The sequence below is a fragment of the Bombina bombina genome, chromosome 5 (assembly GCF_027579735.1).
Source record: "Bombina bombina isolate aBomBom1 chromosome 5, aBomBom1.pri, whole genome shotgun sequence".
NCBI classification, from domain to species: domain Eukaryota; kingdom Metazoa; phylum Chordata; class Amphibia; order Anura; family Bombinatoridae; genus Bombina; species Bombina bombina.
In genome coordinates, this window is record NC_069503.1 from 538,042,664 (window position 1) to 538,064,555 (window position 21,892).

Below are 21,892 nucleotides of genomic sequence, written 5' to 3' on the forward strand. Positions count from 1 at the left end.
TGTGAGGCTTGGGGTTGTAACTTGTACTTGTAAGTTAATACGGGACCGGGTAGTGGGTGCCCCTCCTCTGCTTAAATTTGAAGTGCCTGTGTGTGTTGGAACTAGGAACTTGTGACGCAGTCTGATCCTCTTCTCTGCTTATTTGCTTAGTAAATGTATTTTGTGTATGACCCGGTCAGTGTTGTAAGTACTTACAACACTGACCAGGTCATACACAAAATGCATTTATTAAGCGAAACTTGCAAGTTGCTGGCTATGCTATCTATGTTCCACTTCCCAAATATATTTTAATGAGCAGCCATCTTGTGAAAGTTGTGATTTAGTGCTGTACTTATTTGCTTAATAAATGTATTTTGTGTTAGACAAGGTCAGTATTGTGTAACTTACTAATACTAAATATATTAAAATAAGAAATATATTTTAATGAGCAGCCATTTTGTGATTTTGTGCTTATTTGCTTAATAAATGTAACTTACAACACTGACCAGGTCATACACAAAATACATTTATTAAGCAAAACTTGCAAGTTGCTATGCTATGGTATGTTTGTTGAAAATCAGATCTAAATATGCTCATTAGCTACTGAGCATATTTAGATATGATTTTCAACAAAGGATATCTGATTTTCTTCATTCTTTCGATATCCTTTGTTGAAAAGCATATCTAAATATGCTCAGTAGCTAGTAAGCATATTTAGATATGCTTTTCAACAAAGGATAGTAAAATAATGAAGAAAATCTGATATCCTTTGTTGAAAATCATATCTAAATATGCTCAGTAGATACTGATTGGTGGCTGCATATAGATACCTCATGCGATTGGCTCACCCATGTGCATTGCTATTTCTTCAACAAAGAATATCTAAAGAATGAAGGCGTATCCGATTGCTAGCCACTGCCTCACCAGCCTCTGAAGTCACCGCACATCACTGGTTTGCACTCAGACTCTTGCTATGCATCCCCTATCTACTACATGCCCATATTATACCTCAGATAAGACCCCAAGGTCCTGCAGCCCCTGTTTCAACTACCTGCCCACAACATACCTCAGATTAAACTCCTTTGCTGTACTGCCCTTCACCTTAACCCCTTAATGGTATGTCACTCTGGGGGTGACGTTTTCAATAGTGCTGGCTCGCCGCCAGCAGCGAGGCCACGCTATTTTAGCAAGCCTTCCGAAGGGTGGGACCCCGTTATATACCCAGACAATCCCTTAAATGACCAGTGACCAACAGGGTACGTCTTGAAAGTTAAGGGTTTGAAGAGATATTAAACTCAAAATTAAACTTTCATGATTCAGAGAGAACATTACATTTTAAGATACTTTCCATTTGAAATCAAATGTGCTTTATTCTGTTGGTATACTTTGTTAAAAAACATACCTAGGTAGGCTAGGAGCCAGCTGCTGATTGGTGGCTACACACACATTGCTCCTGTCATTCGTTTGTCTAATGTGGTCAGCTAGCTCCCAGGAGGCATTACTAATTCTTCAACAAAGATACCAAGAAAATAAAGCAAAATTTGATAATAGAAGTAAATTGGAAAGTTGTTTTAATTGTATGTTCTATCCAAATAATGAAAGAAATTGATTGTGTTTCATGTCTGTCATGGATGTTTTGTTTCCTTGTTGTTTCCTAAGTGCACATTACGTTGCTTCTCAAACACTGTGCAGGGGCTTGTTTGTACGAGAAAAAGGAAATAAATCACTTGGGGCTGGCTGCCACACTACATGACAACTAGATATAATTAGATAGATGGATAAAAACCAGTCTGTTTCATTGTTGTAATAAAAACCACTAAAGCAGTAGCATATACTTAATATAAATAATTGTAATAGGTATTATTAATCACTTAAAAAGGGATTTTACCTTTTTTTTTTTTTTTTCTTTCTTTTTTTCTTTTCTTTTTACTTAATTTGTGCAGTGTCCATTAGTTCCTGTCTGCAGAAGCTTAGATATAAGGTAATCACAGAGGTAAAAAGTATATTTCTATAACAGTGTTGGTTATGCAAAACTGGTGAATGGTAAATAAAAGCATTATCTATCTTTTTAAACAATAATATTTTTTGGTGTTTACGATCCCTTTAAAGGGACATAAAAAAGTTGGATAGAGACAAAATATAATATGTACTTTACCTGCAAATTTATACTGCAGTGCCTCGCCATTAAAGGGACACTGAACCCAAATTTTTCCTTTCGTGATTCAGATAGAGCATGCAATTTTAAGCAACTTTCTAATTTACTCCTATTATCATTTTGTCTTCATTCTCTTGCTATCTTTATTTGAAAAAGAAGGCATTGAAGCTTTTTTTTTTTGGTTCAGGACTTTGGGCAGCACTTTTTACTGGTGGGTGAATTTGTCCACCAATCAGCAAGAACAACCCAGGTTGTGCACCAAAAATGGGCTGGCATCTAAACTTGCATTCTTGCATTTCAAATAAATATAGCAAGAGAACGAAGAAAAATTGATAATAGGAGTAAATTAGAAAGTTGCTTAAAATTTCATGCTCTATCTGAATCACAAAAGAAAAAAATTGGGTTCAGTGTCCCTTTAATACTTTATTTTTAGTTTCTGACTTGTAAAGCTCTAACTCCCCCCCCCCCACACATTTCCTTCTACTGTATCTATATCTATTGCAGTTTTGGTAGAATACAAAAGTGCATAGGCATTATCTGCTGGAGCATGCCTAGAAGCTGTGAACTCAGTTAAAATACAATGTCTGTGTCTAAACACTGATGTGGGGGTGGAGTACAATGCTCCAGACAGCATGGCTTTGTAACTAATTTTGCTTATTTTTGAAAATTATTTTAACCCCTTAACAACCTGTGCTGTACCCTGTACGTTGATGCAGTCCTGGGCTTGTCTCTGCCGTGATCTCGTTAAAAATAGCAAGATTGCGCAATTTCTTCATGCCCCACGAGTGGGGCACTGCAGAAAGAGTTGCAGAGTCTCTTTGTGGCCCTCTCTGCATCGGACAGCGGTGGTGCCGATCATTGGTGGGTGGGACCACTACACCACGCTACAGGCTATGAAAAAAAAGAGCTGGCAGTGAGGGGGGAGGAGGGGCAATGAGGGGGATCCATTGAGGGAAAGGGATCTGGGAAGGTGGAGGGTATTGAAGGGGGGGCAGCTACACTACAGAAAAAAATGGGGTATTTTAAATTTTTTACATTTTTTTTGCCTAATTTGCAGCAAACTGGGTACTGGCAGACAGCTGCCAGTACCTAAGATGGCGGCAAATAGGTAGAGGGGAGGAGGGTTAGAGAGCTGTTTGGGGGGGGAGGTTGGGAGGTAAGGGGGGAAACTACACTGCAGAAAATATATTTAAAAAAAAAAAGTATTTTTATACTGGCAGACTTTCTGCCAGTTCTTAAGTTGGGGATGACCTTTGGGGGTTGGGGGAGAGCTGTTTGAGAGGGGTCAGGAAAGGATCAGGGGGTGGGATGTGTCAAGTAAAACTAAAATTAACCCCTTCACTGCTGGGCATAATACAAGTGTGGTGTGCAGCGGCATTTAGCAGCCTTCTAATTAACAAAAAGCAATGCCAAAGCCATATATGTCTGCTATTTCTGAATAAAGTGGATCACAGAGAAGCATTTACAACCATCTGTGCCATGATTGCACAAGCTGTTTTTAAATAATTTCAGTGAGAAACCTAAAATTGAAAAAAAGGGATTTTTTTTTTATTTGATCGCATTTGGTGGTGAAATGGTGGCATGAAATATACCAAAATGGGCCTAAATCAATACTTTAAGTTGTCTACTAAATAAATATATATAGTTTTGATAGGTAAATGTTAAAAAGGCTCTATTTCTGTTTAAATTTAGTGATAACCAAAATGCTCTGGTCTTATGGGGAAGTTTTTGTGTGAAATGCCTAATCCTTAAGGGGTTTAAATACTTGCCAGCAATTTTTAAACAATTATGCAAACTATTTGTACTTAATTAGCCCTTTTAGGATATGCACAGATCTCAACATGTTTTAGGGCACTTTAAAGGGACACTGTACACTAGATTTTTCTTTGTATAAATGTTTTGTAGATGATCCGTTTTTATAGCCCATCCGGGAGTGTTTTTGTAACAATATATAGTTTTGCTTATTTTTTTAATAACATTGTGCTGATTTTCATATTTCCAACCAAGCCCTAAAGTGTCAGATGTAGACTGAAGTCTACAGATTACTGCTGCTCCTGTGTGTAATCTATCTTTTCATTTGCAGTGAAGGGGGTGTCCTCTCTTCCTGATTTCCCAGCCTAACCTCATCAGCAGTGCCAAACTGGGAGCTTCTAATGACGTTTTTAAAAGGTTTTATACTGGATTTTTAGATCAGTATCTGTTCTTTATAGTAGTGACTATTATATGTAGTTATATGAAAATTGGTGTACACTGTTCCTTTAATTATATGTAGGCAGTGGCTACACTGAGAATTTCTAAGTGCCTGTTTTGAAAGTTCCCTGCTAAAGTTTGCAGCTAAACTTAGCTTTGGCTTCTGTGTCTTCTTGCCCCCCCCCCCTTTACAACGCCTCACTGATAAAAAAAAAAAAAAACCCCACACAAGGTGATGAATGGATGTGATCCAAAAACGTAATTATTTCCCATTCATACTCTGTGTCTGTATATAATTTAATATTCCTATTACCCCAAATTCTGGTTCTTAATTTTCTAGATTTTTATTTTATTTATTAAATAAAATAATTCAGGCCCTACTCTCATTGCACACAATGAAGAGTGAACATTGCTAGCTCTTAGGTTTTTCCCATAGGCAACTCATGATTTAGTTCTAAAAAATCTGAAGCACTTAAAGATCTGGCTGCTAATATAAAACAGTTTGCAACATTTTTTTTTTCCTGGCAGTTGTAATAGATTACAGCATTTTGCTGGGGATTTGCTGCTCAGTGCAGTGCTAATGAGTTTTGTTTAGTTTTTTTAAAGCACAGACATTATTCCAAATGACAGCATATTCAACTGGAGAAAAACAGTTTTGTTTTTGTTTTTTACTAAAAAATTGCAAAAATACAGTTTTATGTATGTTTGCACTTTCTTGAATCTCTTGACAATGTTCAGCTAAACCTAGTAAATAGGGGACTTTTAGTCCTCCTGAAAAATATAGGCAATTATGCTGCCAAAAGGAGGGACTGCAAAACAAGGATACATCCAAGTGTGTTACATTTTTAAGCATGTGCTAAATAGTTATAGTTGTATCATGGCACACATGGCCACCCAGTTGGCAACATTTTGTGTGGAGAACACTAATTTTATTTAATTTATATTTGTATTTATTTATATATAATACAATAAAAATTGAATATGCCTTTTACAGCTACAAGGCCTAGAAAAGATCCAGCCTCACCAAGCTAAATTTTACGTGCAACTAGTGGCAGCCAGCAGGGTTAAGTTGGGGCATCCATTGGGGTTCTTGCAAACTCAAATCCAGGTTGCCAGGGCCTAATTTAAGACGCCAGTGCCTCAATGGCACCTGGATTTGTCAAGCCCTTCTTTAAAGGTACAGTCTACAATATAATTGTTATTGTTTTAAAAGAAAAGCAAATACAAAAGCATGTGATTAAAAGGCTGGCAAAAGAGTCTTTATAACATTTAAAGGGACAGTCTAGTTCAAAATAAACTTTCATGATTCAGATTTTCGAATTTACTTTTATCACCAATTTTGCTTTGTTCTCTTGGTATTCTTAGTTGAAAGCTTAACCTAGGAGGTTCATATGCTAATTTCTTAGACCTTGAAGGCCACCTATTTTCAGAATGCATTTTAAGTTTTTCACCACTAGAGGGTGTTAGTTCATGTGTTTCATATAGATGACACTGTGCTTGTGCACGTGAAGTTATCTGGGAGCCAGCACTGATTGGCTAAACTGCAAGTCTGTCAAAAGAACTGAAATAAAGGGGCAGTTTGCAGAGGCTTAGATACAAGATAATCACAGAGGTAAAAAGTATGTAAATATAACTGTGTTGGTTATGCAAAACTGGGGAATGGGTAATAAAGGCATTATCTATCTTTTTAAAAAATAACAATTTTTATGTAGATTGTCTGCTCTCTGTTTTATTTTCACTTCAATTTATTTTTTTTACATATCTCTTACTTTTTACTAAGTGTGTATTTTATCCCTTGGGCACATACTAAATGCTACCAAACATACCTTTACAAACAAATGGTGATATGTGATGATATCATGTTGGATGACATTACCACGTGCATCCATTATTTTTAAAGCATTGCAGGAAAATAAAATATCTAAGAGGAAGCATCATATTTAAACATACATTTCCGTCACTGTGCTATATGTTTATAACGCCGTAATGCAGAGATGCATTACACTTTTGCCGTGAGTGATATCGCTAGGGATATTCTTTGAAATCCCTGAACTGCAAATTGCTTTCTATATAAAAGGTAATTAAGACCATATGGGGCATGAGCCACCAGTAAAATGCTGTCTTACTAATGATTTATTAATTAGAGAACAAATCCCAGCAAGATTGTGGCTCTCTAAAGGGCTATAATATCAGCAGGTAAAGAGGCTAATTATTGAGCTATTCTATTGTTTTATTTAAATAAAGCTAAAATTAAATATTGAACTTTTTTTTTTTTTTTACTGTTAATCATTATTATACTTTATTTATAACGCGCCAACAGCTCTGTCCATGGGTACAATTGATATAAATATTACAAAAGACACATTCCTTATATGTTCTAATGATGCATTTCAGTGGCGTAATTACCTTGTATTGATTTATATTTATTGGAGGGGAGCTGGGGAATTGTAAAACCATAAGTTATTCATGTCATTCCAGTAGAATAACTTTAGTGTTGTTTCTAAGTAAGCAGTTTAAAAAAATAAAAAAATAAAGTAAAAAAATATTTGATTCTAACTTTTGAAGTTCGTTTTGCTACTCAACACTTTTAAAACTCCCTTATTCAATATGTCATTAAATGCAGAGTGGGAATAATATCAGAAAAGCATTCCCTGATTGATGTGTGTGTTTTTTTTTTCTTAAACCAAACTTCAGGGGCTCTTAAATCTCATCTGCTTCAGTATTTCTGCCCCCCTGGGACGGTTTACAATTACATCTTTAGCCCCCTGAAGCAAGCTATATAAATGTATGCTTCCTGTTGCCTGTTAGCCTTATGCAAATCACTGCACGGTAGCAGATTACAACGCTGAAAAATGCCTGAAGGACCTTGGGAGAAATCAAGCCCTGAATCCTGTGGGGTTAAGACTTCAGGTGGTAGAACCAATGTGTCAATCTGGATTAGAAGTGGGATAAAGATGTTTGGCAGGCATAAAAAATAATTTCCTCCTTTAAAGGTAGTCGGTGTTTGCTGCCTAAAAGGAGAAACATTTCAGGTAAAGGCAGAGGTTGAAGGATGAATAAGCAAATATATAAAAGTAGGTTGCATAGGAGATGAGATGCTAATTGGTCACATAACTGCCACTGGGGAGATTAAATAACTGGTACTCTCTAGTGTACAGTGCTCGTTAAGTAATTGGCAGCAATCAAAACAATTTTTTAAATGCAAAAATGCAGCTCTCTCAGGGTAACAATCCAGATAGGGAACAAAAAAATATTTACCAGTTCCAGAAAAGAGGACAATGGAAATACATAAAAAAAATGGCAATTTTATGAAACCCTTTTTTCCTATTTTCATTTAAAAAAAAAAGTGTTTGCAGATAAGGCGTGACAATGTGGTAAACTGGTTTTGACATCTGGCAAGCATGTCCTTTTTTTTTTCTTCTGATGTCTTTTGAAGAATTTTTTTTTTATTCATTTTTTTTTTCTTTTCTTTTTCAGGCAACTTGGGTTTGCACTCCAACAAGAAGTGAAATACTAAGTCTAGAGAGTGGAAATATAGATGACATTTTAAGTAAGTAAAGCCCTTTAAATGTAGCGTTTTTTTAATATGTTTAAATAAAGAACAAAAGTAAAGATTATTTTGTGTTTATTGCCAGTTATGAAAGTTTTGCAAATATTACATTTTGTTTTTGTTAGCAGTTTTTACAAACAATGAAGCTAAATGAAGCATTACATTACATTAAAATAAAAAAGCTACATTTTCTTTAAATAAAGTTTTAGTAAAGTCTTTGATGAGCAGAATCAGTTTCTGATTGGCTGTATTGTTGCCACCCTATAAATTAAAAAATCCCACGGCTGGGACAAAAAAAATGTAGTTTAGTTTTGTTCTACACAGCTCAATAAGCACTGTTCTTACATTAAAAATGTATATTAAAAGTACATAGGACTAAATTAATTTTTCATTAATCAGATAAAGAAAAACTTTACAAATTACTTATTATCAGATTGACCTCTTTCTCCTTTTAATGAAAAATGTCATGCTCCTTTTATGCTCTTTTCATGAGAACATAATGATACCATAATAAGGTAGACCCAGGAACCGATTCTTGTCAGCATTGTTTGTTACAATGTGATACATATAGTGCTTTCCACTGTCCACCCACAAAGCAATGGTAGGAATTCTTGTCTTTATGGATCATTTGTACACATACACTTCCTGTTAGTCAAAATAAAACAACTTCAAAAGGACATTAACTCCTTTATGCCGGTAGCAAGTGTTTAACATCGGCACAAACTTCTGATGTAAACACTTGATGGAAAATGAAATCATGCGATCTTCGATGCGATCATGTGATTTCAAGACCGGGGTTGGATAACAGGGGATTGCCTACGATGCTAGGCACGTCCCCCAGTCTGATTTTACATTCTGTAAAAGGAGGAGACTGCAGGACGCATATAAGGTAGGACATTACATGCTGTATGAACAGTGTTAAAAACCAATGCTGTTAGGACGGCATAGAACGTCCTAATGGCGTGAAGCGGTTAAACACTTTTCATGCACCTCCCTCTAATCATGGGTGCTGCCATTATGCAACCTAGGTTACACTGCATGTGGCCTGTCATTGGCCACAGAAAAGGATATATTTGGTTTCTTTCAGTTAAAGGGACATTAAATTCATGGGTGCTGCCATTTTGGATCCTAGGTTATACTGCAGGTATCTGAAGGAGAGTTAATGCACATGTGCAAACAGGTCAGCACTGGAATGTAGTGAAAGATAGATTTCAACATGGCGGCACCCATGACTAGAGGGAGGCGGGGAATAACCTCAATATGATGCTTATGGAATGTATAAGTAATGTTCCTAAAAACTTTCTTGCTTGTGTGAAAACATTGTGCTCGTTCCTATACTCAATAGCGAGAAAAATTGGTAACCTGGGGTTAATTCAAAATGCTGCAAATTGCCTAAAACAGATATGTGATTGCTCAGAGCAGTGGACACACTTATTTACAGTAGCTGGAACTGGATACTATTAACTTCTTAACGACAGCGCTGTTGTTTACATGCCTTCTCGACTGGCCTTGTTTATAGACTGCGCTATAGCTACATGCATCTTCGGAAGTGAGGCATGCAGAACTAGCACAGCTTTACCACTGTCGACAAAGCTGCGCTAGTAAAAGCCTTAACGAAATTGCAACATACAGGCTACGTGGGTCGTTAAGGTAGATAATATAAACATTTTTTTTCTCAATTTAAAGGGAAATTAAACTCTCTAAACAGATGATTATGGTTTTGTATTGAATAAAAAGTAGCCTGCGAAAAATTTGAAGATGCAGTTTTTAAATTCTATTATTTGTTTAAATATTGAAGAAATAAAGGTCATGTTTTAGTCTTCATAAAGTATTGGGTGCCGCCATGTTGTAACCTAGGTTGCACTAGGTGCCGTTTATCATATATCCTTTGCTGAGACCAGTTGGATACAGTTAGAAATGAGCTACTATAGTAACACTGACAGTGTTTAAATAGATATAACTATCACACTAAAATGTAGATCCTGTTTAAAATGTAGCCATTGGGGTACAATGTCTTTTCATGTGTCACAAGATGCGGTTGCCACTTTCTATTAGTTTATGTGATTTGTTGATGTATTTCTTTTTCTGTTTGTATTATTAACCCTTTAAGGACACAGCTTTCAGTTTGCTCAATTATTTTATGACGGAAAAATTCCGTCATATGTCCTTAAGAGGTTAAAGCCTGTTCTATGCACCAATCAATCGCACTTTACCCCAGATTTGCATAGTGCATATCTCAACAATATTTTGGTTTAGAAAACAAATAGTATAACATATCCAAAAAATGTTATTTCAAAAGAACTTCTCTGAACAGGACACTTTTGTCTGTAAAAAATGTAATCATAGCAAATATTAGGAATCTCTTTCCAATTGTGTTAAAAAAATATATATATATTTGACAAATTTAAAAAAATAATCTTTTTTTTCCATTTTTTATTTTTCAGGTAATGCAGATGTTGCTTTAGTTAATTTTTATGCGGACTGGTAAGTTTAATCTCAACTATTATTTAAGAAAAAAAAGAGACAGATATTTTGTTGTACCTTTGGGACTGGCTAATGCTTATAAGGCAAAAACATAAAATGTTAATGGAAGGTTTTCAATGGACGGTGGGGCTTTTAATTGGTTGTACCATCTGCTGTGGCATATCCAGAAAAAAAAATAGCAAAGGAGGCACGACACCAGCTCCAATGAAGGGTTAAAATAAATGCCCCGCCTTTTTTTTCTGTATGTTGTTTAATTATATCTATAAATCTCTTTCCTCTGCTCCTAGTGCATTGTGTACCAGGGGCATATATCAGTAAATATTGTGAATGTGGTTCTGATGACTTCATGCATGAGATCACTGGCAAGGTCGGCAGCCAAAACTTGTGCATAGCATCTGCTGCTGTATGTGTGAGCTTGTTTGGCTTGACATTTCCACTAGTCCTGGATTAGTAAGAAATTAGCGGACAAAATGTGACTTTTTTTCTATCTTTAACAGTGAGTGGAGTAGTTACTTTCTCTCTGGGCTAGTAACTTCTAATCAGGTATATAATAAAAGTCAAAATTGTGCTTGTCTGGCACCCATAATTAAATGGAGGTGCATTAATTTCAAGCCCTGTGTGTGTGTGTGTATGTATGTATGTGTGTGTGTATATATATATATATATATATATATATATATCTATATATATATCATTACATCTGGAGATCTCATATTGAAGGCAATTTTTTTTCCTTTCTTTTCTCAGCCAGACAAGAAGCTTAGTTGCAAGTGTTTGTTTCTAATATTGAGATATACGCTGACAGGCTGCTTTTATTTCTGCGTAGAAATAACACAATATATATGCTGGTGAAGGCTGTACCTTCCAGGTAGGGTGTATTCTGCACCATATCAGCCTATATATTGATGAAGACCTGCTCCTCTCAGGCTAAAGGCTCATTCTGCACAATAAGTATTCACTTGTTAGTAGCTGAAGCAGACATCTTTTCAAAGTACCAATGTTATGCAGCAGTGTGGAGTTCTCCATACATTGCTAAAGAACTATACATTAGATGTCAGTGCCTCTGCTAAGGTCAGGTTCAGCAAAAAAACATTTTAAATTGTGTCAGATTTTAAATAAAGCATATTTATTTTATTGTGATTTGACTAAAGTTTGAGTTTTTGTATTGTTCTGCCTGCCTTGCAACTGGTTGCTAAATCTTCCCTGCTAAGTGCTATTAGGGTAAGTCAGGATAATCAGATATATTTACTGTAATTTACATATCTTTATTCAGTATGATTGTAATTTAAATCTTTTGTTGTTTAAGTTAACAAAACTTTACCTACTGGAAAGTGTTACATTGTTTACAAATAGCTAGTTTTGCCCTTTGAAATAGTTATTTTTTTTCTTGTTGTAACATCCACCTATAATAAAGATACCAGTACTGTAGTAATGGCTACAGAAAAGCTATGTAAACAAGATATCAGATTAAATCAACCTCCAAGTGGGAGTGGGAGAGTGACCTAGCTCTTTTAAAAGGGTGCAGCGTTCTCCCCAGAAAATGTTTCCAGCTCAGTGGCATTATGAAGTACCTGAGTGGGAGCTGTTCCTGAACCAGCTTTAAATACAAGGAACCCTTATGTGCTGCTTGTCTGAGTACAGTTCCTCTTTAAATGGTAATGTTTCTGCTCTCCTTGGGTCCAGCCAAAGTAGATTTGCAGATTTGAATACTGCATATGGAGGTCTTAAAATAAACTCAGGAATAAAACGCTAATGTAACTTGCATTAAAGGGACACTGAACCAATTTTTTTTTCTCCAACATTGGTGTGTCCGGTCCACGGCGTCATCCATTACTTCTGGGAAATATTCTCCCCCACAGGGAAAGGCAAGGAGAGCACACAGCAAGAGCTGTCCATATAGCTCCCCCTCTGGCTCCGCCCCCCAGTCATTCTCCTTGCCGCTCTGAACAAGTAGCATACCCACGGGGATGGTGAGGAGTTTGTGGTGTTAGTTGTAGTTTTTTATTCTTCTATCAAGAGTTTGTTATTTTAAAATAGTGCTGGCTTGTACTATTTACTCTACAACAGAAAAGTGATGAAGATTTCTGTTTAAGAGGGCTATGATTTTAGCACAAGTAACTAAAATCCATTACTGTTACCTCGCAGGACTGTTGAAACCAGAGAACTTCAGTTGGGGGTAACAGTTTGCAGACTCATCTGCTTCAGGTATGACTAGTCTCCTTCTAACAACACAGGCTAATGCTAGATGACAGTCATTTTTCCCCTCAGGGAAAACGGTAAGCCATTTTTCTTTCACCTCAGTAAAAAAGATAACAGGCTTCCCCTTTTTGATTTTTATGCTGGTAGACACTGTTAGGGGCCAAATCGATTGGTTTTTATTACAATATGATGGCAATTGAAATGTTTTATAAGCTCATTTACACTGGGGGACGTTTTTTATTGATCTGGCTTGCTTTAGACACCTAAATCTAGTCAGGAAGGCCCCTTCACTCTAGTGTACTGAGGGAGGAGGCCTCATTTTAGCACTTCAGCTACGCAGTAGATTTTAAGGCAGTGCATGCAGTCTTATGTGAGAGGGTCCTGTGGCTCAGAAAGTGACTCCAGAAGGCTTATTTCTGTGGATGGTTGACCCCTAAGGAAGGTAAAAAGCTACAGCATGCTGTAGCTGGGATTGTGGTGTATAAAAACGGTTAAATCCAACATTTAGCTCCGGTTTGCTTGTTTTAAGAGCTAGAGTCTCCACATTTGCTGTGCAATACTTTCTAAGCATTAAGACACTGGGGTCCAAATTTCAGAAAAATCGGATATTGCCTTCATAGTTTTTTGAACATTCAGAAATAAAGTGTGTCATTTTATTATTTAAAGAGACAGTAACATTTTTGTTTAAAATCGTTTTTATTGCATTGTTTGCCTGCCTAAATCTGTTTAACATGTCTGGGCCATCAGATAACCTATGTTCTGTGTGTGTAGAGACAAATGTGGTTCCCCCTTCGAGTGTTTGTGATAATTGTGCCATAGCGTCCAAACAAAATGAGGACAGCTCTGTTACATTTCATAATGTTGCCCAAGATGATTTATCTAATGAAGGTAGTGGGGATAGTTCTACATCCTCTCCTTCTGTGTCTACACCAGCTTTGCCCGCGCAGGCGACACCTAGTGCGCCAGTGCTTATTTCTATGCAACAATTAACAGCAGTAGTGGATAATTCTATAGCAAATCTTTTATCCAAACTGCCAGCATTTCAGAGAAAGCGTGATTGTGCAGTTTTAAATACAGATAAAAGGGATGAACAATCAGACGCTGACGATGCTTTATCTATTTTACCCTCACATCAATCAGAATTGGCTGTGAGGGAAGGGCTGTCTGAGGGTGAAATTTCAGACTCAGGAAAAATTTCTCAACAGGCAGAACCTGATATAGTAGCATTTAAGTTTAAGCTAGAACATCTCCGCGCTTTGCTAAAGGAGGTATTATCTACTCTGGATGACTGTGATTCTATGATAGTACCAGAGAAGTTGTGCAAATTGGACAAATTTTTAGAGGTCCTAGTGCACGACGACGCCTTTCCAATACCCAAAAGGGTAGCGAACATAGTGGAAAAGGAGTGGGAGAAGCCAGGTGTACCCTTTGCCCCACCTCCTATATTTAAGAAAATGTTTCCCATAGTAGACCCTAGAAGGGACGCATGGCAGACGGTCCCGAAGGTTGAGGGAGATGTTTCAACACTAGCGAAGCGCACCACTATTCCTATAGAGGACAGCTGCGCTTTCAAAGATCCTATGGATAAAAAATTGGGAGGATTGCTTAAAAAGATTTTTGTTCAGCAAGGGTTCATCCTTCAACCAGCTACGTGTGTTATTACTGTCACTTCAGCGGCGTCCTTTTGGTTCGAGGAACTAGAAAGGTCGCTCCAGAAAGAGACTTCCTATGAAGAAGTCATGGACAGAATTCACGCATTAAAATTAGCTAATTCCTTTATATTGGATGCCGCCTTTCAAATAACGAAATTGGCGGCGAAAAACTCAGGTTTTGCTATAGTAGCGCGGAGGGCGCTTTGGCTAAAATCCTGGTTGGCAGATGTGTCGTCCAAGACTAAGTTACTTAATATTCCTTTCAAGGGTAAGACCCTTTTTGGGCCGGAATTGAAGGAAATTATTTCAGACATCACTGGGGGTAAGGGCCATGCCCTCCCACAGGATAGGCCTTTTAAGTCTAAGAACAAGTCTAATTTTCGTTCCTTTCGCAATTTCAGGAACGGACCGGCTAATAACTCCACTGCCGCTAGACAAGAAGGTAACGCGGCCCAGCCCAAACCTGCTTGGAAGCCCATGCAAGGCTGGAACATGGGTAAACAGACCAAGAAACCTGCTGCTGCTACCAAGACAGCATGAAGGGGTAGCCCCCGATCCGGGACCGGATCTGGTAGGGGGCAGACTATCTCTCTTCGCTCAGACTTGGGCAAGAGATGTTCCGGATCCCTGGGCACTAGAGATAGTCTCCAAGGGATACCTGCTAGAGTTCAAGGGACTTCCTCCAAGGGGAAGGTTCCACCTGTCTCGCTTATCTTCAGACCAGATAAAGAAGCAGGCATTCTTACATTGTGTAAGAGACCTATCAAAGATGGGAGTGATAAACCCAGTCCCCTCCGGGGAACAAGGTCTAGGTTTTTACTCAAACCTGTTTGTGGTTGCCAAAAAAGAGGGAACTTTCAGGCCAATTCTGGATTTAAAGATATTAAACAAGTTCCTCAGAGTTCCATCCTTCAAAATGGAAACCATTCGGACAATCTTGCCGACAATCCAGCAGGGTCAATATTTGACTTCCGTGGATCTAAAGGATGCGTATCTGCATATCCCAATCCACAAAACTCATCATCAGTTCCTGAGGTTCGCCTTTCTGGACAAACATTACCAGTTTGTGGCTCTTCCATTCGGTTTAGCCACCGCTCCCAGAATTTTCACAAAGGTGCTAGGGTCCCTTCTAGCGGTCCTAAGGCCGAGGGGCATCGCTGTAGCACCTTATCTAGACGACATCCTAATCCAAGCGTCGTCTCTTTCCAAAGCAAGGGCCCACACAGACATTGTGTTGGCTTTTCTCAGATCTCACGGGTGGAAGGTGAACATAGAAAAGAGTTCACTGTCACCGTCCACAAGGGTTCCTTTTCTGGGAACAATAATAGATTCTGTGGAAATGAAGATCTTCCTGACAGAAGTCAGAAAGATAAAGCTTTTAAACGCTTGTCGAGTTCTTCATTCTATTCCTCAACCCTCCATAGCTCAGTGCATGGAAGTAATAGGACTAATGGTCGCAGCAATGGACGTGGTTCCTTTTGCTCGAATTCATCTAAGACCATTACAGCTGTGCATGCTCAATCAGTGGAATGGGGATTATACAGACTTGTCTCCCCAAATTCAAGTAGACCAGGTAACCAGGGACTCACTTCTCTGGTGGTTGACCCAGGATCACCTGTCTCAGGGAATGAGTTTCCGCAGACCGGAGTGGGTCATCGTCACAACCGACGCCAGCCTCTTGGGGTGGGGCGCGGTCTGGGACTCCCTGAAAGCTCAGGGCCTATGGTCTCGGGAAGAGTTGCTTCTCCCGATAAACATTTTGGAACTAAGAGCAATATTCAATGCGCTCCTGGCTTGGCCTCAGCTAGCGGAAGCCAGGTTCATAAGATTTCAGTCGGACAACATAACGACTGTTGCGTACATCAATTATCAGGGGGGAACAAAGAGTTCCCTAGCGATGAAGGAAGTAACCAAGATCATCCAATGGGCAGAGAATCACTCCTGCCATCTATCCGCTATTCACATCCCAGGAGTAGACAACTGGGAGGCGGACTATTTGAGTCGTCAGACTTTCCATCCGGGGGAGTGGGAACTCCACCCGGAGGTCTTTGCTCAGTTAACCCAATTATGGGGCATTCCAGACATGGATCTAATGGCGTCCCGTCAGAACTTCAAGATTCCTTGCTACGGGTCCAGATCCAGGGATCCCAAGGCGACTCTAGTGGATGCATTAGTGGCGCCTTGGTCGTTCAACCTAGCGTATGTGTTTCCACCGTTTCCTCTCCTTCCCAGGCTCATAGCCAGGATCAAACAGGAGAAGGCCTCGGTGATTCTGATAGCTCCTGCGTGGCCACGCAGGACTTGGTATGCAGACCTGGTGAATATGTCATCGGCTCCACCATGGAAGCTACCTTTGAGACAGGACCTTCTAGTACAAGGTCCATTCGAACATCCAAATCTAGTTTCTCTGCAGCTGACTGCTTGGAAATTGAACGCTTGATTTTATCAAAGCGTGGGTTCTCGAATTCTGTGATAGATACTCTGGTCCAAGCCAGAAAACCTGTGACTAGAAAGATTTACCATAAAATATGGAAAAAATATATCTGCTGGTGTGAATCCAAGGGATTCTCCTGGAGTAAGATTAAAATTCCAAAGATTCTCTCCTTTCTACAAGAAGGTTTGGATAAAGGGTTGTCAGCTAGTTCTCTAAAAGGACAGATTTCCGCTTTATCTGTCTTGTTACACAAACGATTGGCAGCTGTGCCAGATGTACAATCTTTTGTTCAGGCTTTGGTTAGAATCAAGCCTGTTTTCAGACCCATGACTCCTCCTTGGAGTCTAAATTTAGTTCTTTCAGTTCTTCAAGGGGTTCCGTTTGAACCTTTACATTCCATAGATATCAAGTTATTATCTTGGAAAGTTCTGTTTTTGGTTGCTATTTCTTCTGCTAGAAGAGTTTCTGAATTATCTGCTTTGCAATGTAATCCACCCTATCTGGTTTTCCATTCAGATAAGGTTGTTTTGCGTACTAAGCCTGGTTTTCTTCCAAAAGTTGTTTCCAACAAGAATATTAACCAGGAAATAGTTGTTCCTTCTCTGTGTCCGAATCCAGTTTCAAAGAAGGAACGTTTATTACACAATTTAGATGTTGTTCGTGCTTTAAAGTTCTACTTAGAAGCAACAAAAGATTTTAGACAAACCTCATCTTTGTTTGTCGTTTACTCTGGTAAGAGGAGAGGTCAAAAAGCTACTGCTACCTCTCTCTCTTTCTGGCTGAAAAGCATTATTCGATTGGCTTATGAGACTGCCGGACGGCAACCTCCTGACCGAATCACAGCTCACTCTACAAGGGCTGTGGCTTCCACATGGGCCTACAAGAACGAGGCTTCTGTTGATCAGATATGTAAGGCAGCGACTTGGTCCTCTCTGCACACTTTTGCCAAATTCTACAAATTTGATACTTATGCTTCTTCGGAGGCTATTTTTGGGAGACAGGTTTTGCAAGCCGTGGTGCCTTCCATTTAGGTAACCTGATTTGCTCCCTCCCCTCATCCGTGTCCTAAAGCTTTGGTATTGGTTCCCACAAGTAATGGATGACGCCGTGGACCGGACACACCAATGTTGGAGAAAACAGAATTTATGCTTACCTGATAAATTACTTTCTCCAACGGTGTGTCCGGTCCACGGCCCGCCCTGGTTTCCTAATCAGGTTGAAAATGTTTTTTTCTTTATACACTACAGTCACCACGGCACCCTATAGTTTCTCCTTTTTCTCCTAACCGTCGGTCGAATGACTGGGGGGCGGAGCCAGAGGGGGAGCTATATGGACAGCTCTTGCTGTGTGCTCTCCTTGCCTTTCCCTGTGGGGGAGAATATTTCCCACAAGTAATGGATGACGCCGTGGACCGGACACACCGTTGGAGAAAGTAATTTATCAGGTAAGCATAAATTCTGTTTCTTTCATGATTCAGATAGAGCATGCAATCTTAAGCAACTTTCTAATTTACTCCTATTATCATTTTTCTTCATTCTCTTGCTATCTTTATTTGAAAAGCAAGAATATACGTTTCGAAGCCGGACCATTTTTGGTTTACAACCTGGGTTGTCCTTGCTGATTGGACAGCACCAATAAACAAGTGCTGTCCAGGATCCTGAACCAAAAATTGTCTGGCTCCTTAACTTAGATACCTTTTTTTTTCAAATAAAGACAGCAAGAGAATGAAGAAAATTTGATAATAGGAGTAAATTAGAAAGCTGCTTAAAATTGCATGCTCTATCTGAATCATGAAAGAAAAAAAATTGGGTTTAGTGTCCCTTTAACATCCCAGTTGTGAAGAAGGTCATGGTTGCAAACATGCACTTGCCTATTCAGTTATCTTCTTACATAAATTCACCCAGGACTGAAGGTTGCATTACTCTCTGAGGTAAGACAGATGTAGTTTTGTTTTGTCAAACACTGAACTGCCCAGAAGAGGACATGAAACCAACATTTTTCTTTTATGATTTAGATAGAACATATCATTTTCAGCAACTTTTCCCATTTACTTTTATTATAAACTCCATTCTTTTGGTATCCTTTGTTGAAGGAGCTGAAATGTACTCCTGGGAGCTAGCTGGACACATTCATGTGAGCCAATGACAATAGATAATGAAAATATATCACAGCTTTTTTTTAATTCTTTTTCTGAATCATGAAAGAAAGAAAAAAGTGGGGTTCATGTACCTTTTAAATTTTCTTTGGGGGACAGGGTATTAATTTTTTTCCCCATGAAAGGCAGACCAAAGCTAAGTATGTTAAATCATTGGATATTTGTTTTTCTCCTGTCTAGAGTTCACTTTTTTTTCTTGTCTATGATGGTGCAGTGATGTTTTACATAACAGCTCTTGGATATTTGTACATTTTCATGGAGTGTAATTGTCTTATGATACATTTTATTAAATATTTGTCTTTCTCCAACTGAAATTTTCTATTTTTTTTTTCTTCTTATCTAGGTGCAGATTTAGTCAAATGCTTCATCCTATATTTGAGGAGGCGTCAAATATAATTAGAGAAGAATTTCCAGAAAACAATAGGGTAGTCTTTGCCAGAGTGGATTGTGATCAACATGGTAAGGAACTCATTTCTGGATAAATCCTAAAAAGATCAGTGATCAAATTCAGCAGCATCTTGTGTTTTGATGTAAGACACAGCTAGCAACATTTCTGTTGACTGCTATATTCCAAAGGAAATTACAATCTGCCGAGGTCTTTGTCATTATATAACACTACCCAACCAGAACGCTAAACCTGCTCAATATGTGCATAAGAGATAAGATAAAGAATACTCAGGCTTTCTAAGGGTGTGTCCTTGGATTACAAAACAGTTAAAAAGTGTTTATGAAATGATTATGCAGTCTGATCTTTGCAATGCAGTACTTCTGATTCTAAAAAAAGTGCACCACACACACATACACACACATTATATATATATATATATATATATATATATATACACTGTGTGTGTGTGTGTGTATATGTGTGTGTGTGTGTGTGTGTGTGTGTGTGTGTGTGTATATATATATATATATATATATATATATATATATATATATATATATATATATATATATATATATATATATATATATATATATATATATATATATATATATATATATATATATATATATATATATGTTGCCACAAATTGGACTCTCGAACAGGCCAGATTTTTAGGATATCTTATCTAGAGCACAGGTGAAATCAGCTGGTTATTAACCTACTTTCACCAAAGGTCATCCTGAAAATCTGGCCTGTTTGGGAGGCCTGAGGACAGGTTTGAAAACCCCTGAGATAGAGCATGCAATTTTAAGATGTTTCAATTAATCCTGCTAACTCGTTTACTTTGTCCTTTTGTTATCCTTTGTTGAAAAGCACACCTTTGTAGGCTCAGGAGCTGCAATGCACTAGTTGGAAGCAAGCCGATGATTCATAAGCTATACACATATACCTTCTGTCATTGGTTCACCAAATTTGTTCAGATATCTCCCAGTAGTGTATTAATAAAATGCTGTTTCACATAGAGCATTGTCTTTTTGTAGTTTTATGTCCCTTCATGGAAAAATTATTTCTAATATTGCCATTCCTTGTCCATGAACAAAGAGTTGCCAGTCCAAATTGTATGTGTCATATACATGACTCTCTATTATTTAAAATATGGAAGTCAAAATTAAACCTTAAAGGGACAGTCTACACAAGAATTGTTATTGTTTAAAAAGATAGATAATCCTTTTATTACCCATTCCCCAGTTTTGCATAACCAACACTGTTATATTAATACACTTTTTACCTCTGTGATTACTTTGTATCTAAGCCTCGGCAGACTGCCCCCTTATTTCAGTTCTTTTGACAGACTTGCATTTTAGCCAATCAGTGACTCCTAGGTTACTCCACGGGCATGAGCACAATGTTATCTATATGGCACAAATGAACTAATGCCCTCTAGTTGTGAAAAAATGTCAAAATGCATTCAGATAAGAGACGGCCTTCAAGGGCTTAGAAATTAGCATATGAGCCTACCTAGGTTTAGCTTTAAACTAAGAATACTAAGAGAACAAAGCAAATTTGGTGATAAAAGTAAATTTGAAAGTTGTTTAAAATTACGTTCCCTATCTGAATCATGAAAGTTTATTTTGGACTAGACTGTCCCTTTAATATTATCCAAATACAGTTTAATAAATTTCCAATGTACTTATATTTTTAAAAGTCTTCTCTTGGTATCCTTTGTTAAAACATTGCTTCTTTCCATTGCTTTCATTTTTATTTATTGTAGTTTTGTCAATCATGAAAGTTTAATTTTGACTTACATTTTTTTTATTCACATGAAAGCTCCTGTTAGCGACACTACATGAGACCCAGTGCTTTAATTGTAGTCTCAAAGCAAATTGTATGCCATTAAATGTGGTCATATGAGATATTGTATGTCATTTCCAGGGCTGAAGAAAAGGGTGTGAATAAGTGTTTTCTTGTTTTTTTGTGTTATAGTGACCTTAAAGTGACACTCAAGTCAAAATTAAAGGGATTATAAACACCAAAATGTTATTGTTTAGAAAGATAGATAATCCCTTTTATTTACCATTCCCCAGTTTTGCATAACCAACACTGTTATAGAAATATACTTTTTACCTCTGTAATTACCTTGTATCTAAGCCTCTGCAGACTGCTTACTTATCTCAGATATTTTGACAGACTTGCATTTCAGACAATTAGTGCTGACTCCACGTGCATGAGCACAATGTTATCTATATAAAACACATGAACTAACGCTCTCTAGCAGTGAAAAACTGTCAAATGCATTCAAATTAGAGGCAGCCTTCAAGGGCTTAGAAATTGGCATATGAGCCTATGTAGGTTTAGCTTTCAACTAAGAATAACAAGAGAACAAAGCAAATTTGATGATAAAAGTAAATTAGAAAGTTGTTTAAAATGACGTGCCCTATCTGAATCATGAAAGTTAAATTTGGACTTTAACTTTTATGACTCTGATAGAGCAGGCAGTTTTAAACAACTTTCCAATGTACTTCCGTTAACAAAATGTGCACAGTCTTTTTATATTTACACTTTTTGAGTCACCAGCTCCTACTGAGCATGTGCAAGAATTCACAGAATATACGTATATGCATTTGTGATTGGCTGATGGCTATCTCATGGTACACTGGGAGTCGAAATAGATATAACTTTGAAATCTGTCAGAAAAATAATCTA

At 37.8% G+C, this 21,892-nt stretch overlaps 1 protein-coding gene across 1 annotated transcript in view; it reads left to right on the top strand.

The window, feature by feature from the left end:
• ERP44 (endoplasmic reticulum protein 44) overlaps positions 1-21,892 on the top strand; it is an 88,227-nt gene that overhangs the window by 21,104 nt on the left and 45,231 nt on the right. The window contains exons 2-4 of the mRNA XM_053714475.1: positions 7,802-7,874; positions 10,319-10,358; positions 19,142-19,257. Coding sequence (XP_053570450.1) covers positions 7,802-7,874; positions 10,319-10,358; positions 19,142-19,257 — 229 coding nt within the window. The remainder of the gene's footprint in view (positions 1-7,801; positions 7,875-10,318; positions 10,359-19,141; positions 19,258-21,892) is intronic.